The 16554-nt window shown below is 37.4% G+C and overlaps 1 protein-coding gene across 8 annotated transcripts in view; it reads right to left on the bottom strand.

The window, feature by feature from the left end:
- Nucleotides 1–2963: 2963 nt before the first annotated feature.
- Nucleotides 2964–16554, bottom strand: part of SSX2IP (SSX family member 2 interacting protein) — an 85283-nt gene continuing 71692 nt past the window's right edge. For 6 of the 8 annotated variants that reach the window (XM_074221784.1, XM_074221783.1, XM_074221787.1 and 3 more), the window contains 2 exons: nt 15191–15326; nt 2964–3103 (listed from right to left, as the gene is read on the bottom strand). In XM_074221784.1, the coding sequence (XP_074077885.1) occupies nt 3023–3103; nt 15191–15326 (217 nt within the window). In that variant the 3' untranslated portion in view covers nt 2964–3022. Of the gene's footprint in view, nt 3104–14435; nt 15327–16554 lie in introns of those variants that run through there. The other 2 variants (XM_074221789.1, XM_074221788.1) reach the window with 2 other exon arrangements.

Raw genomic sequence — 16554 nt, 5'->3', positions numbered from 1 at the left:
TTTTAAAAAGCGGGAGGAGAGAGGAGGTTCCAGAGATACTGATTGGAATGCTATGGCCGAGCAGAGACTTAACCAACAACAGGAATGGTCCTCTACTGACTATGAGGACTAGGATAAGTTAGCAATTCATAGAAATTAACTGCAGAAAAAAATGAAAACATGGATGCTGTCCAGGTCGAGAAGATCACAATATTGTTATTTTTGTCTTTCTAAGCCTAGAGTCTAGCATAGTGCTTTGAACATAGTAGGCTCTTTATAATGCTATTGAATGGAATGCAATTCATTGTGAAATGTTGACTTCCGGGGCAGCTGATGGTGCAGTGGATAGAGCACCGGCCCTGGAGTACCTGGGTTCAAATCCAACCTCAGACACTTAATAATTGCCTAGCTGTATGACCTTGGGCAAGTCACTTAACACTGTTGCCTATAAACAAAAATGCTGACTTCTGCCATTTTTCATTTAAAAATCAGATCTTTATTTTTTTAGAACCAAATACAGTATGTTATTTTCTATGACCATTTACCCTAGTTTTTAAAGATATTTGCTAAGAATATGATATTGGGCAAGTCATAACTATCTGCCTCAGTTTCCTCATCCATAAAATGGTGATAATATAGCACCTACCTCCTACACTTGTTGTAAGGATCAAGAGAGATGATTTGTAAAGTTTTGCCAACCTCAAAACCATAGAAATTTGAGCTATTAAGGCAAGTCAGAATTTACCAGCTATTCTTTCTACTTACTGAACGTAAGAATTCCAATAAGGAGGGAGGGAATATACATTTATATGGTGCCCAATAGGAGTAACTCAATAGGCCAAGTCCCACTCTATCATTTAGATTCCAAGCTCATGAAGCCTCCATGTCTTCTACCTTTCACACTCAAAAAGGTGAGTTTGCCCTTACCCTTACCTCTTTGGATTCCTTTGTTTCCACTCGAAGCTTTTATTTCCATTCTTTCAAGGATTGCATCATTGCCCTTGACCAGCCAGAGAGGAGAGGGGTACTTTTCTTGTCCTCTCCCCTTTTCATCTATTGGGGAGACTCACCTGTTTTCTGTACAGATATAGCTGTTATTTTGTACTGACCAAAACAGAGGCAGAACCTGGACTTTTCTGGTCATTGGAATAATCCCCCCTCCTCCCCTCCTCCCCTCCATTCTGTATCGAAGTTTGCTTCTGCATTCCCAGTCCCTCTTGTTGCTGGTTCCTATTGTTACCTCGGTTGTTCTTTAAAGTAGCCTTATTTCTGTTGCCCCAGGAGGCAGAACTAGGACTGATGAGTGGAAGGGATAGGAAAATTAATTTGGCTCAATAGAAGGAAGAACTTTCTAACAATTACCAGCTGGAATGGGCTGCCTCATAAAATAATGAGCTTTCCACCACTGGTAATGTTTAGAGAATGGCTGAAATGACTTTCTGGCAGTGATGTTTCAGACAATATTCTGGCACTGTGCAAGAGGTAAGATCCATTCCAATTCTACAGACTCATACTTTCATTTCCAAAGAGTACCACAACAGATACTGTAGTGAAGAGGAAGATGGCGGTCAAGTTGGGGAAGAAAGGAGAGAGATAACCTTTGGATCTCTTTCTGGGATTCTCTATTCGATCCTGAATTATACTTAGTTTAGGTGAAAAGGTTGTTCAGCTACAAGCTGGCAAACATAAAGTCAAGTCAAGAAGTATACATTAAACACCTACTGTTTGCACTGCACTGTTTTTACAAAAGTCATCTGAGAATACAGTCTAAGAAATTATTTTCTGGGCTGTTCAGAAAGGGCTGTTCTTGTTCCATGGATGCCACAAGCTAGAGGAATAGGAGGAAAATTGGGTTGCAGGTCACCAGGTTCCCTTTTGCTCCCAAATGGACTTTTGTATTTGTGCCTAAGTGTTAGAAAGATATTTGTCTGAAAGATGCCCACATATAAGGACTGGGAAAACAAACTTTCAAGGAGATTCAGTCTAATGATTCAAGTTCCTCTATGCCCAAAGGGCAACAAAAATGTGCATACCCTTTGATCTAGCAATACCACTACTGGGTCTATACTGAAGAGATGATGAAAAAGGGTAAAAATATCACTTGTACAAAAATATTCACAGCAGCCCTGTTTGTGGTGGCAAAGCATTGAAAATCAAGTAAAGGTCCTTCAATTGGGAAATGGCTTAGCAAACTGTGGTATATGTATGTCATGGAACACTATTGTTCTATTAGAAACCAGGAGGGACGGGAATTCAGGGAAGCCTGGAGGGATTTGCATGAACTGATGCTGAGTGAGATGAGCAGAACCAGAAAAACACTGTACACCCTAACAGCAACATGGGAGTGATGTTCAACCTTGATGGACTTGCTCATTCCATCAGTGCAACAATCAGGGACAATCTGGGGCCATCTGCAATGGAGAATACCATCTGTAACCAGAGAAAGAACTGTGGAGTTTGAACAAAGACCATACTTTATGTTTCTTCCTTAAGGATATTTCTCTCTCATCACACTCAATGTGGATCAATATACAACATGAAAACAAAGTAACAAAGGGACAAATTGCTTTCTGTGGGGGTGGGGGTGGGGGTGGGGGAGGGAAGTAAGATTGGGGGAAAAATTGTAAAACTCAAAATAAATAAAATCTTTAATAAAAAAATGGTTCAAGTTCCCATGCTGAAGGAACAGGTTAGGGGGCCAGATTTGTTGTCATTTTCTGTTATTACTGTTATTGCCTCACATTGGTAATAGAGTGCTTTTAGTGACATGGCATCAACCATTTGAACAGATTTAACCAGGCTAATTTAAGTTAGGCAGATGACTGCAGACACATCCAAAACCATCAGTGCTATTTCATGTTCAGCCCTACAGAAGAGAAAATTAGGTATGGTCTCCATCTACTAGACTTAAATACCAAGCAATGATTTGATTTATTCACCATAAGGGAAAAAACAGAACAAAGCAAAAACAATTTGCTAAACAAAACTATTATGTACAAAAACCTTTTTCTCTGCAATGCTTTATTTTTCTGTACTTGTTGATTTAATTATTTTCCTGTTTCTTCTTTATTGTTGCGTAGTTTATTAGCCATGCCTCATTGGGGCATGCTCCTGTCCCATGCTCCTGAAATCAAATAATACTTTCCATTAGAGTCATATATTACCCACATACTGTAACCCTATACGATGTACAAAGATGACTTAACCAAGAATCAAGAGTCAAGTGCCTAGAATTTGCTGGACAAAGCACACCATCAAATTCTGTAAGAAAATCCTAAACCCCAAAAACTAACTTGGAAGAATGTTATGTTCAAAATAGAATGCCCTCTCCACTGCTATCTGAAGCATAACCTATCAATAAAAGAATTTGAGCTCTTCTAGGCAAAATCCAGATCTGGTGGATGATGGTAACAACACACGAGCAACTGCATTTTGAGTGTTGTTTAGTGGGAAAGATTCTAGGATTACCAGATGAAAGGCTAAATCTCAATCTGCCCTAATGAGGCTAAAAATAATTCTATCTAATCTATCCATCCATCTTTCTTTCTTTCTATCATCTATCTTTCTATCTAATCATCTATCTAATCTATATGTCTAGCTAACCTATCATCTATCATCTCTATCAACTCTCTATCATCCATCTTTCTACCTAATCTATCATCTATATCTCTAATCTATCTAATCTCATCTTTCTATCCAATCTATCATCTATCTTCTATCTAATCTATCAATTATCTTTCTATCTAATCTATCATCTATCTAATCTAATCTTTCTTACCTATCAATGTGTGTATATGAATAGATATATGTACTACATGAATTGGATTTCAGGGAAGCAGAGTTGCACAAAGTTATCAAACTCACTCTTCCAGATTCATCAAAGTCCAGTGACAAAGCACAAGTCAAGACCACTGGTGATGGTCTGATGCAGTGGATGACTTTGGTGTCTTCCATGTCTGACTAAGTTCTAAGTGCTCCAAGGAACTTGCTTCAGTCATCTTCAAGGTCATTGGAACCAATTATTCTCATTGTCCTTTCCACCTGGGAAAGTCTTCATATGGTTGGGATAGACATCCCCCCTAGCTCACCAATGGATTTGATTGGTTACCTAATCTGGATTTATATACATATATATGAGCATGTTCACATGAAGATATATTTATATACATATATATATATGTATACACACATATACAATAACTTCAGTTTACAAAACAATGCTTGTTTTCTCATTTGGCTCTCCCAAACAATCCTATCAAGTAAGCAATTATAGTCTCCATCATCCAGGTGAGGAAACTGAGCCTTAGAGGTGAAATACCTCACTTAAAGTGATTTTGTCTAAGGTATCAGAACTTAGGTTTCAAAACTAAACCTTCCCAATTGGAGCCCCTTGTTCTGTTCACATTTCTTCACTGAATTTCCACCAACTCTTTCTATCACAAAAGACACATCTAAGATAAGAGGGAGCATCAGTAGCCTGGAGAAACATTGCATAGTAGAAGCAGTAGCACTTTAAACTGCATTTTCAAATTTTATTAAAACTCTATATGGTGTCTTTCAAAACCGATCTCATTTCTCTTAGGAGCAGGACAGGAGCTGAAACTCATTGGCAAGAATAGTTTGTTTTTTTTTAAATGTTTCCATCTGTCCTTTAACTCTCCTTTAAGGAGTATAAAACCCAGAAATATGTTTCAATTACATTTGTTGGATAGGATTAGACTGTCCCTTGGGGACACTGGGTGAATTTCCAGTGTTTGAGAGGCTGTTAAACTGCTCATTAGCACTTTCTCTTAAGGTCTTTAGGAGAAATAAAATGAGATGAAACCCAAGCATACCAATTTGGCCAGTTGCTGCAGTAAAAAGGCTGAGTGGCAAGAATAAAGTTTTGGTTTATCTGTTTATTTCATTTATTTATGCTATCTCTGTCCTCCAGAATGGCAGGGTGGGTAGGGAAGACTTGGGCTTAGGTCCTCCTTCTAGGTGTGTGACCATGGACAGCATCTCCCTAAGCTTCATGCAACCCTCTAGAGTTTGATTCTTTAGCTACAGCAAGTGGCCATCTGCACTGGTCACAACTTGACTTCCTTTGTTACTTCTGATACTGGAGCTATCTGAACTTTAAAGATTAATCAGAGGGGCAGCTAGGTGGCGCAGTGGATACAACATTGGCCTTGGATTCAGGAGTACCTGAGTTCAAATCCAACCTCAGACACTTAATTACCTAGTTGTGTGGCCTTGGGCAAGTCACTTAGCCCCATGGCCTAGCAAAAACCTAAAAAAAAAATTAATCAGCAAACCTTTATTAAAAGGGACTGTTATATCTTAGGCAGAGAGAAAGACAAACATAGTCATCATACAACCCAGCTGGGTTCAATTCACTATTTGCAGGTTGAATTATACTGCATTTTATTTTAGTTTTTAAAATTTACTTACACTCTTATAAAGTAATCCTCCCTCCCCCTCCAAGAGCAACCTCATGAAAAATAAAATGAAAGAAAAAGAAAAAATTATACATCAGTCTTAAACAGCATTTTATTGAAAAAAATCTAGTAATGTGGATATTCTCTCCAAATACCCATCCATTTCTTCTTTTAAATTAACATGGGGGAATTTATCCAAAATATTGGTCCTAGAGTTCCCTCAACATGGTGCAGATATTGGCTAGGCAGGTTATTTCTCTACTTGTTTGATCACCCCTCCATCTTTTCTTCCAGTCATCTCTCCAATGACATCTTTTCCACTGATTCCCCTGCTTTTAAATCCCCTGTTTATACTATGCTGCAGTGTTCTCATTTTCACCAAGAGTCTGTCTAACTATGAGAGCTAAATTTAAAAAGGTTAATTCTCTTTAACAGCTAGAGGTTATCATTTCAGATCTCAGAGAAGGAAATTTATAGGATAGAGTACGAAGTCTTACTAGGTATTCAGGGTAACTAATTTCATTTAAAATGTCCTATTAAGGAGTATTATTTATTATCAAGAATTAACCGGCTAAGAGAGGAAAGCTATGAAATGAAGATTCTGTGGAACATCAGGATAAACTTATCACCTGAAATCACATTTCCACATTGACTGCCGCAGTTTTTGATAAACACTTTCTCCATTTTCTCAACAGCCTCTCTTCTTTGTTGGAGGGCCGCAGTAGGATGGAGCACTAAGTACTTCCCAAAGCCTTCCTGTATAGAGGACTGGGATCTGAATTTTCCAGATAATTCTCCATTTTCTGTCAGCAGCTCTGGCTGGTTTTAACCTCACTGAACATGCCTTGATTCTGGGGATGCCCCTGGTCATCTCCACACTGGCTCTTTAATTTTCTTTTGTGTGTTGTCTTCCCTCATTAGATTGTAAGCTTATTGAGGGCAGGGACTGTCTTTTACTTATTTCTTCATTGAATTTGATCCCTAGGGGCAGTTAGGCAGTGCAGTAGATAGAACACCAGTCCTGGAGTCAGGAGGACCTGAGTTCAAATCCAACCTCAGACACGTAATAATTACCTAGTTGTGTGACCTTGGGCAAGTCACTTAGCCTCGCTGCCTTACAAATAAACAATAAAAAAAAAAGAATTTGATCTCTGGGGCTCACTATTTTTCTCTCCTCCCCAATTCCTGCCCTCACACTAGATTTCAATAGACATTGATTTTTCCCTCAAATATCAATCTTCTATCTGCCATGAACAGTTCCTCATCCACCCTCAGTCACACACAAAGATGGTCATACCTTTGATCTTGCCATCACCCACAAATGTGCCACTTCTGTGTTCCAGAATTCTGAAACTGTCCCTTCCCAATCATAATTTTTTTTTCTTTTTTTTTCCTGGCCACTCCAGGGCCAGTGCTCTATCCTCTTTGCCACCTAGCTGCCCCACAATCATGATTAAGGCTTTTCACCTCTCCCTCTACCTTCCCTCATAAAACCCTAATCATCTCTACCATGATCTCCAATCCATTTACCCCTCCAATCTTCCCCAAGTCATCTTCCCTACCCTAGCTAATCCCTTTCTCCCTCACAGGTCTTCTTAGGGTCTAATTTAACTCAACAATGTCCCCCTCCTTAAGCCCCCTCCTATCCCCTATTATGCTTGGCCAGACCTCAGCTTTGTTTTCTATTCCCCACTTTTGCTCCTATACACATGATCCTGAACAAGGATGGAGAAAAATAATACAAAGTAGTGAGTAGTGAGACCACTGCAAACTCAACTAGTCCCTCATCTCCCTTATCAACTCAATATTGGACTTTGCAAAGCAGCTCTTCCAAATCTTTCCATTCTTGCTCAAACATGATCCTCTCAATTGAGAACTTTGCCTCATATTCTACAGAAAAAAAATTAGATCATTCACTGGAAGGTCCCTTTCTCCTCTTCCTCGTCTATCTTTCAGATGTCTTTTTTAAAAAAATTATTTAAAATTTTTTTTGAAGAAATAGCAAAATTACATAATACATAACTTTTTTTAAAAAAAAATTAAAGGTCTTTGTTTAAACTCTACAGTTGTTTCTCTGGATACAGATAGTATTCTCCATTGCTGAACTCCAAATTGTCCGATTATTGCACTGATGGAATGAGCAAGTTCATCAAGGTTGATCATCACCCCCATGTTGCTCTTAGGGTGTACAGTGTTTTTCTGGTTCTGCTCTTCTCGTTCAGTATCAGTTCATGCAAATCCCTCCAGACTTCTCCGAAATTCCATCCCTCCTGGTTTATAATAGAACAATGTACATATACCACAGTTTGTTCAGCCATTTCCCAATTGATGGCCATCCCCTCGATTTCCAATTCAGATGTCTTTTGCCACTCTCCAGAAGGAACTTTCTCGACTCGTTTCACCTCTTTCAAGTGAGTCCGTTCTAGCTCAGCTCCTCCAACAGACTGCCCTTTTTTGTCATTCCTACTCTTTATTTCTAACCCCTCTCTCTCTCTCTCTCTCTCTCTGCAGGCTCATTCCCTATTTCCCACAAGCATGTCCATGTCTCCCCTATCTCTATGAAATCTGCACTTGATCCTTCCATCCTATATCTCTTCTGCCCTGTGTGGCTAAAATCCTCAAAAAGGACATCTACAATCGGTGCCTCCCCTTTCTTTCCTCTTACTCCCGGTCTTAAGTCCTTGCAATCAGACTTCAGGTCTTTTCATTCTATCTAACCTCTTGCATCACTAGGGTATCTCATGTACCCTTCCTCCAACAGTCCTGAGAGATGGGTGTTTGCTTTTTAGCAAGGGAAAAAAATCAACTTAAATGATCAATACATTGAGAAATTCCAAAAATATATGCAATGTGAAACACCTGTGGACCTCTCACTTCACCAAGGAGTAGGTTACAATATCTTCTCTTCCATTCAAGTCCCATTTGAACTTTATAATTTGGTAAATTTATTTTTATGGCTCTTTCCCTTTACATTGTTTTCTTTGCTCTGCTTGCTTCACTTTGTATCAGTTCACATAGATCTTTTCGCCCTTCTCTGCATTCATGACGCACATCATTTCTCACATCTTTCCCTTTACATTGCTGTAGCTATGATGTTTTCTTTGCTCTGCTTACTTGACTTTGCATCAGTTCAGAGATCTTTTCACTCCTCTCTGCATTCATGACGCACATCATTTCTCACAGCAAGGTGGAATATTTCATTGAATTCAAGTGCCACAATTTGTTTAGTCATTCCTCCATTGATAAGAATCTACTGTTTGTTTCAATTCTTAGCTCTCATAAAAAGTTCAATATAAGGAGATTTTTTTTTGAAAGGCTCTGATTTAAAGGGCAGGGACATTTTAAAAACTTTATATAATTCAAAATTGGGGCTTTCAAAAATGATTATGCTATTTCATAGTTTTAGCAATAGTATATTAGTATGTCAGTCTTCTCACAGTCCCTCCAACATTGTCACTTCTGTTAGTTTAGAGGGTGAAAGGTAAAACCTTAGGGTTGTATTGAACTGAATTTTTCTTATTAGGGATTTAAAAGTATTTTTCTTCTGAGACATGTTTATATCTTTTGATCATTTATATGTTGGGGAATGGCCATTAATCATATATGCATGAATATGTCTATATATGTACATACAAATATTTTTAAGTATCTTAGAAACCCTTATCGGAGAAATTCAATACAAAGATTTTCCCCCCCATTTGACCATTTCCCTTCTTATCCTAGATGCATTAATGTTGTCTTTGTAGAAGCTTTTCAGTTTCAAGTAATCAATATTATCTATTTTATCTTTTATAATTGCTTCTATCTCTTGTTTGGTTAAGAATACATCACTTACCCATAGCTATGAGAGGTAAATGATGTTTCTCTTCTATTTTTTTTTAGTATGATATTCATTATTAAAGACATGTATTGATTTTCAATGTACTGTGGACTGTGGTATAAAGTATTAGTTTAAGTCTAATTTTTGTAAGGCTGCTTTCCAGATTTCCCAGAAGTTTATATCCAATAGGAAGTTTTTCTCTAGGTAATATGTTTTCCACTTTATCCAATACCAAATTACTGAGCTCTATGGTTCTGTGGTCTATCCACTGATAGACACCCCATTGGTCTATCTCCATTTTTTAACCAAAGCCTATCCTGAGCCCTCTCCTTCCTATACTAAAGAAGACAGTATTTTCCTCCCAGTCCCTCAGGCTCACCATCTTGGTGTCATCTCAGACTCTTCACTATCTCTCACCTTCCATATCCAGTCCATTGCCAAGGTGGTATCAATCCACCTCCCTAGAATCATATGCTCCTTTCTCTCCTTTGATACTGCCACCCCCAAGGTGTAGACCTTGACTACTGCAATGGCCTGCTTCAAGTCGTTCTCCAGTTCATTTCATAATCAGCTACCAAAGTGATTTTCCTAAAAGCCCAGGTCTGACCATGTTACATCCCTACTCAATAACCTCCAGTACCTATTGCTTCTCAGATCAGATCCAAAATGCTGTTTGGCAAGCCCTATGTGATCTAGCCCCCTCCTACTTTTTCATTCTTTATCTTACTACCCCCCCAACATATTTTGGCTATTCCATTTTTGGCTTTAGACATTTTTTTTGACTATTCCCCATGCCTCACTCTTCTGCTTCAACTTTAAGTCCCAACTAAAATCTCACCTTCAACAGGAACCAACCCCTAATTGCTTTCACTTATTACCTTTTTCATCTCTTGAAATATGGTTTCTGACTCCACAAGTTAATTGAACTTTTCTCTCCAAGGTCAACAATAAACTCGTGATTTCTAAATCCAGGGGTCTTTTCTTAGTCCTTCATCTTCCTTGTATTCGTCATGACTTTCTCTTCTGAAATCTGATAGGAATCCTTCTATCTCCATTCCTGCCTTAAATCTAACTATTGATGACTTTCACCATATTCCTCCTGCACTCTATTCACACTCTAGGAGACACTGAACTGAGATCACTGGGTGGCATTACCCATTTATGTCACTTCACAGCACTTGGGCCCATTCACTACAAGGGAGTTATTTTACTTCTCCCAAATCAAGACTCTTCCCAATGGATATTCCAAAGCGCTATTTCTCTCTTTAAAACTCCCATACCACTTCCTCCCTTCTCCCCCATGTTTGAAGTAGGCCATCTTGTCTAGAACCATCCCTTTATTCTTTATTCTATGTTCTTGATTCTATTCCTTACTTTTTCCTGTTCATTGCCATTTCAACCAATGGTTCCTGTCTTCCAGTTCTTTCCCTGGTATCTACAAGAATGCCTGTCTCTCTTGAAAAAAATCCTCACTAGAGGGATATATCTCCTTTTCTCAGCCAATTCCTTAAAAAAAAAAGCCATCATTATCAGTTTCAACATCTCACAATTCTCTTCTTAATCCTTGTCAGACTTCCTTTCTCATCACAAAACTGAAACTGCTCTTTCCAAAGTTACCAAAAACTTCTTAACTCATAATCTAATGACCTTTTATCAATCTTCTCATCCTTCTTTGCCTTTGTATTTGACATTGAGAACCATCTTTTCTATTTATGACACTTTCTCCTGATATTCTTTTCTTAATTCTTTTGCTGAATCATCCATGATTTCCTTTAAATGAGAATAGATTCCAAGACTCTGGGATGTTTATATTCTCTCATTTGTACCTTTTCTTTGCCTGGGTCACATTTCAACTTGTATTGTTATTGATGATGAAGAAGACATGACCTCAGGGAGATGGCATGATAAGCAAGCAAATTAAATTTGAAAGGAGTTATTGCACAAAGTTGACAGCCTCGTTTTCTCTTCTGGAGCCCTCCCAGGCCAGAGGTCAGTTATGGATCAGGAGGACTAGAGATGTACACTACTAGAGGAAAAAACATACCCTATGAGCTGGTGTTTTTTGAATCTGTATACTTAACATCTGTACTCTGGTGACTATCATGGCTAGAGAGATCTGGTTGAATTCTGCCATTTGAAATTAGGTATTCTGAAACACCACTCTAGAATGGCAATGTCAAATGGAATGGGGGGGGGGGGTCGTCTAACAAAAGGAACCTGGACAAGGGTAATTCCAAAATACAGCTCCTGGTGTCAGAAAATGGACCAATTCCAGGCATTTTTCACCTCTTGGTGTTATAATATTGTGGGCTATTATAAAAACCACTTAGCTTGCTTTAATAGAAGATTCTGATATGGTATAAAGGATCTTGACAATTCACAAACTGAAAACTCCATTTGAATGCCAGTTATCTATATTAGATTGTGTTTATTTTCTTTAAGAAAACTGGGAAGTCTCAGTTGACTTGCAAGCATTTACAACTTTCTTCTAAGTTCCGGAGAATTTTTTAAAATTTCCCATGTCCATTACTTGGACATTAACAAGTCTTTTATGGTTTAATACTTAGAAAAGGCTGGTGGACCTTTGAACACACCAGGAGGTCTCTGTGACCCTAGTCAAAAGATCTTTTAGACATAGTAATACTGACAAAAATGAGGTTGTTAGGGGTCAGAAGAGTCTGGAACTTGAGGGAAACTGCTCCTTTGGACAGAGCATATTAGTTCCACTGGTAAGCGGTTAGAAGTTTTATGATTTTGTATTTTTTAAATCAAAGACCAACCCTACAGCAAGAGTCAGATACATATTAAAATTCCTTTTTTCAAATGAAATTGCTCAACTTAATTTTTATATAAGTTTACATATGAAATAGGGAACATAAAATTTGACTGTTCAGTTCTTTGGTGGGTGTTTTTCCATTGGTCTGAAGATTCTTCTCAATGAGCTGATTGCTTTTCTTTGGTCCGCTCATCCCATGACCCATGATGCATGTCCTTTATGAAATATCTATCTAAACTTCAATGGTCACTCTGTAGTTACCATCTCAAAGATGACACACAATGTCTATTATCTTCCTATAATATTGTCACCTTACTTTAGGCCATACAGGTCCTTAATGATATTTTCTCTTATTTAGACACATCAACTTGCTATAGACCCTATGTATGTGTTCCTTGTAATTCTTTGAAAATTGTAGTATTAAAAGATTTGCAAGGCAGTAAGCAGTTTGAACAAGGTAACTGAAAAAATTGCACAGTATCTCTAAAACATCATTATTTGGATCTCCTAATCAGTCCTATGTCTAGCTCATTGCCTATCTGCATTGCTTGTAGAAGATAGTGATGAATTTAACTGTCCAACTGTCCATCAGCTAGAAGCAGCTGGTAGTACAGTGGGTAGGGAGGCTGAGTCTGAAGACAGGAAGCCCTTGACCCAGGGCAAGTCACAAGAACTCTATTTGCCTGTTCCTTTAAATGTAAAATGAGGTAACACCACCTCCCTTCACAGGTTTGTTATGAGGAACAAAAGAGATATTTATCAAATAGCCAAGCACCTGGAACCAAATAGGGCTTAAAGGTTTATTCCCTTCCCTCCTCCCTGTCAAGAGTCGGGGCATTTTTTTTATCCATTTTATTTTTCTATTGTGGATGGGAAGGTCAATCCTTTTGTATTTCTGTGGACTTCACTGAAAAGACTTTGTAGTGTTCTGGTACTAGTTGTGATGAGCACAACTGATTCTACCACAACTTTTGTTAAACCTTGCTACCAACAGGAAGTCTTTTTAAAAAATTCACTTACATCTCAACAGATATGTTGAAATGTTTTTTTTTAAATGTACCCTGATTTCACATTATGGACAATAAAGGGGGAAGGGAAGATAGAAAGTAACAAAGTAAAAGAAAGGGAGCAAGAAGTATAAGATAAATGGATCGATGGTCCATCAGGGTGGAGCATCCTTTGTTGCTGTACATTCACAGTAGCTCACCTGGGGCTGTGAAATGATTAACCATTATCAACAGTTCTTCAACTGCAAGGAGACAAGAAAGCTCAGGAAGTGTTGAAAAACAGAATCTAGTTTGATTGGAAAACATGACAGAGTATTACAAAGAAAACTATATAGTGATGGCAGATTGTAGAGCACCAGGAGGGACAAGCTAAGGAGTTGGCACTTGGTAGTGAAGATTCTTGGGCAGAGGCGGCTCTCGATATCAATCTATCTTTGGAAAGGATTGGAGGAGTAATAAGGATCAAAACTTTAGGAGTTAGCAGCAGGAAGAGCTGACAGACAGGAGAAAATCTGCACAAGTCAAATGGTTAGAACTTCAGCAACTGATCGGCTACAAGACATGATAGAAGAAGAGTCCACCAGCGTACAGATCTAGAGCTAGTAGGGACCTCACTGGTCATTTTAGAGAGGCCTGGGAGGTTAAGTGGATGATACACAAGTGGTGAGCATCAGAAATGTAGGATTTGAACCCAGATCTCTTCATTGCAGAGCCAGTGCGCCATCAATTACATTTCCATTTGGTTTCACGTCAGGGAAGTGGAAAAGCCACCAAGTGAGGGAAATCAGAAAAGGTACTTATAAGGACTTGAAGAAGTCCTCCCAGAGGACATTGAAAACCCCAGGGAAAAGCACCGACCACAAAACAAGTGAGGGATGCAGACAACAGGGGAACACTCCTTCATGCTGGAGAAGCACAAAGGAGAGTCATCGTTTCCTCCTCTCTAGGTCCAGAGTCCTTGAAGGTCAGGTCCTAGGGCTCTCTGGGAGCTATGGGAGGGCTCCTTGGGGAAGAACATAACCTTGAGTTCTTTTCCTCCTCCTCCCTCTTTCTACTCTACAGTAATCATGAGAAAGGCTGCATTTAATAGGAATGTACATTCATTATACCAGTATGTTAGGCAAAATGCCTCAATGGTAAATCCTAAAAATGACACATGGTCACAACACCTTTAGTTGGAACAGATGCTCTAGTTAATGGTAGATAATTGCTGCTGTACCAGTCAAACAAATACCCCATAATCATTACTCTATCTCTTAGAAATATCATTCTAAAATGGTCCTGTTTTTTATTCTTCCCACCCCTCAAAAATCTGTGTATAAAAAAATTTCTATGTATATACACAACATATATAGATACACACATAATCATATAAAAAGTCTTTTCAAATATTTGATCCATGGTTTAAAACCCAAGTAATTAACTTCTACAGTAAGCAATAAAAAATCAGTAATAAACATCAGTTTCATAAGAATAGCCTTTTCACATTTATTGCTCTGATAGATTTAAAAAGTCCAATCCTTTAATATGGCAATAGCCCTAAATACATCTGTAAACAGAATATTACTAAAAAAAGGTTTAAATTGGCATGTAAAATACTATGATTATGGATGCATGAAATTATTAAATTTTAAAGCATCTTAACATAATCATGTATAACTATGTACAAAACATACATAAATCTCAATTTAAAACATATGAAAGAGGCAATTTCAAATCACACAAGACGTAATAAATATAGAGCTTGCTTTGTTAAAAATCTACATTTTACATTCAAGTAAAGGCAAAACTTTCAATGCCAGTTACACTTGAGAAAAATTAAACATTTACAATAATTGGTTTCCTAAAAGTGCTACTTTTTTTGACCTATAAAAGGAAACGCTCCTTTCTAGTGCTTCAATTTCCATCTGAAATGTCTCTACATTCCTTTATTCACAGAATCATAAGCTTCTGTTATTTAAAATCCAAAGCTTTTGTATCTTTTTTAATAGATAACATTTCAGTTCTTTGGGGAACAGAGAATAGGAAAGTCAGAAGAAACAACTCAGACAAACTTTCTTAAAACCATTAAATATAATCATATCCCACTTTGCAAAGAAATTATGAACACATAACTTAACCAAGCACATTCCTCTCGACAGATCTATGGTAAGCCATCTCTATGTTCAATGGATGAATCTGTACATGCCAAAGAGCGTGAACCAGAGCAGCCTCCTTCCTTTGAGTCGGATCTTGATGCCATGCTCCACTTCTGACTTGTGTATTCCCTTCCAAACTGATTTGGTTTATTTTCTTCTGTAGTTACATTCAATATATTCCTTGAACTGTTGGGGTAAAAAAAAAAAGAAGTTAATATTCCTATATTTAATTTGTAAATAAGTATTTTTTAAACTACAAAATTATAAATAAAGGCTTTATTTCTAAGATGTTTTAAAAATTCCCTATCATCTCAAAGACTTTGAAAATTACAGATTAATTGGAGAAACAGTGGAAGAAGTATAGTATTTGCATACCTTTGTACTCCCTTATTTCCTGGCCCCCAGAAAAACACCACAATAAATAGTAGTTGATTCTGGGGGCAAACTGTTCCTCTGAAGACCAAGGATTTTATAGATAGATATTAGATTACATATAAATATAATCTACCACTAAACTCCACTCTTTTCATGTCCTCCTCACATAAAAACTTTGATATTTCTCTAGATCATTGCTTAAAGTGGCTAGCCCAATTTCAATAATAAAGTCTAAGATGTGTTAAAGTGCTATTGTCCCTCAAGAATGTATGAAAGTTATTTTATTTTTAAAATAAAGGCACTATTATTTTATCAACTAAACATCCTATAATACTATTTTCAATAGAAATTGTTTTGATTATAACATTATCTGCAATAGTATGAAGCATTTCTCTTAAGAATTAATTCTGATGTAGGAGAGAAAACACTTTATTTAGAACTAGAAGACATGGGTTCAAATCCTGGCTCTGCTACACACCTAAGTCCCTCCAGCATTCAATATCATCATGGTAAAATGAGTTGTGTGGGATGAATGTTTCCAATCAAATCCCTCTCCCTGTTCTATATTCTTTGATTATACTGCTCAAAGAGATCATGGAAAGGCTTCAAATAAAAATTATTGTCTTGAATAATGAAAACCAGAATTGGAAAAAAATAAGGGCCATTCCTATTAATAATTAGAACTTCTTAATCTGCCAATATTACAACAAATATATACCTCCCTGAGACACTGTCCTTAAACTCCAAGCCAAAATGATACATGATAAATTACTTTAAAATTTTTTAGGTCATTCTATAATGGAATGCCCTATACCAGAGGATTTAAGACATTTTCTTACTGAATTCTGACTCATAGTGAAATTATATTAAGGTTACAGTTGTTTTATAAATAAATATATTTTTGACATCTCATTCTAAAACCAATTTTTTAAGATTTCTAAAAATTTTTTATAACTCTGATCTAATTTCAAAGGGCCCCTCAAGTATGGAATAAGACAATAATATCCACTTCAAATGTTTTTATATTGCTATCTTCAGA

This window comes from Macrotis lagotis, chromosome 2, assembly GCF_037893015.1.
Source record: "Macrotis lagotis isolate mMagLag1 chromosome 2, bilby.v1.9.chrom.fasta, whole genome shotgun sequence".
NCBI lineage: Eukaryota > Metazoa > Chordata > Mammalia > Peramelemorphia > Peramelidae > Macrotis > Macrotis lagotis.
The sequence above is the reverse complement of the archived record's forward strand: the minus strand, read 5'-3'. Positions and strand labels throughout refer to the sequence as shown.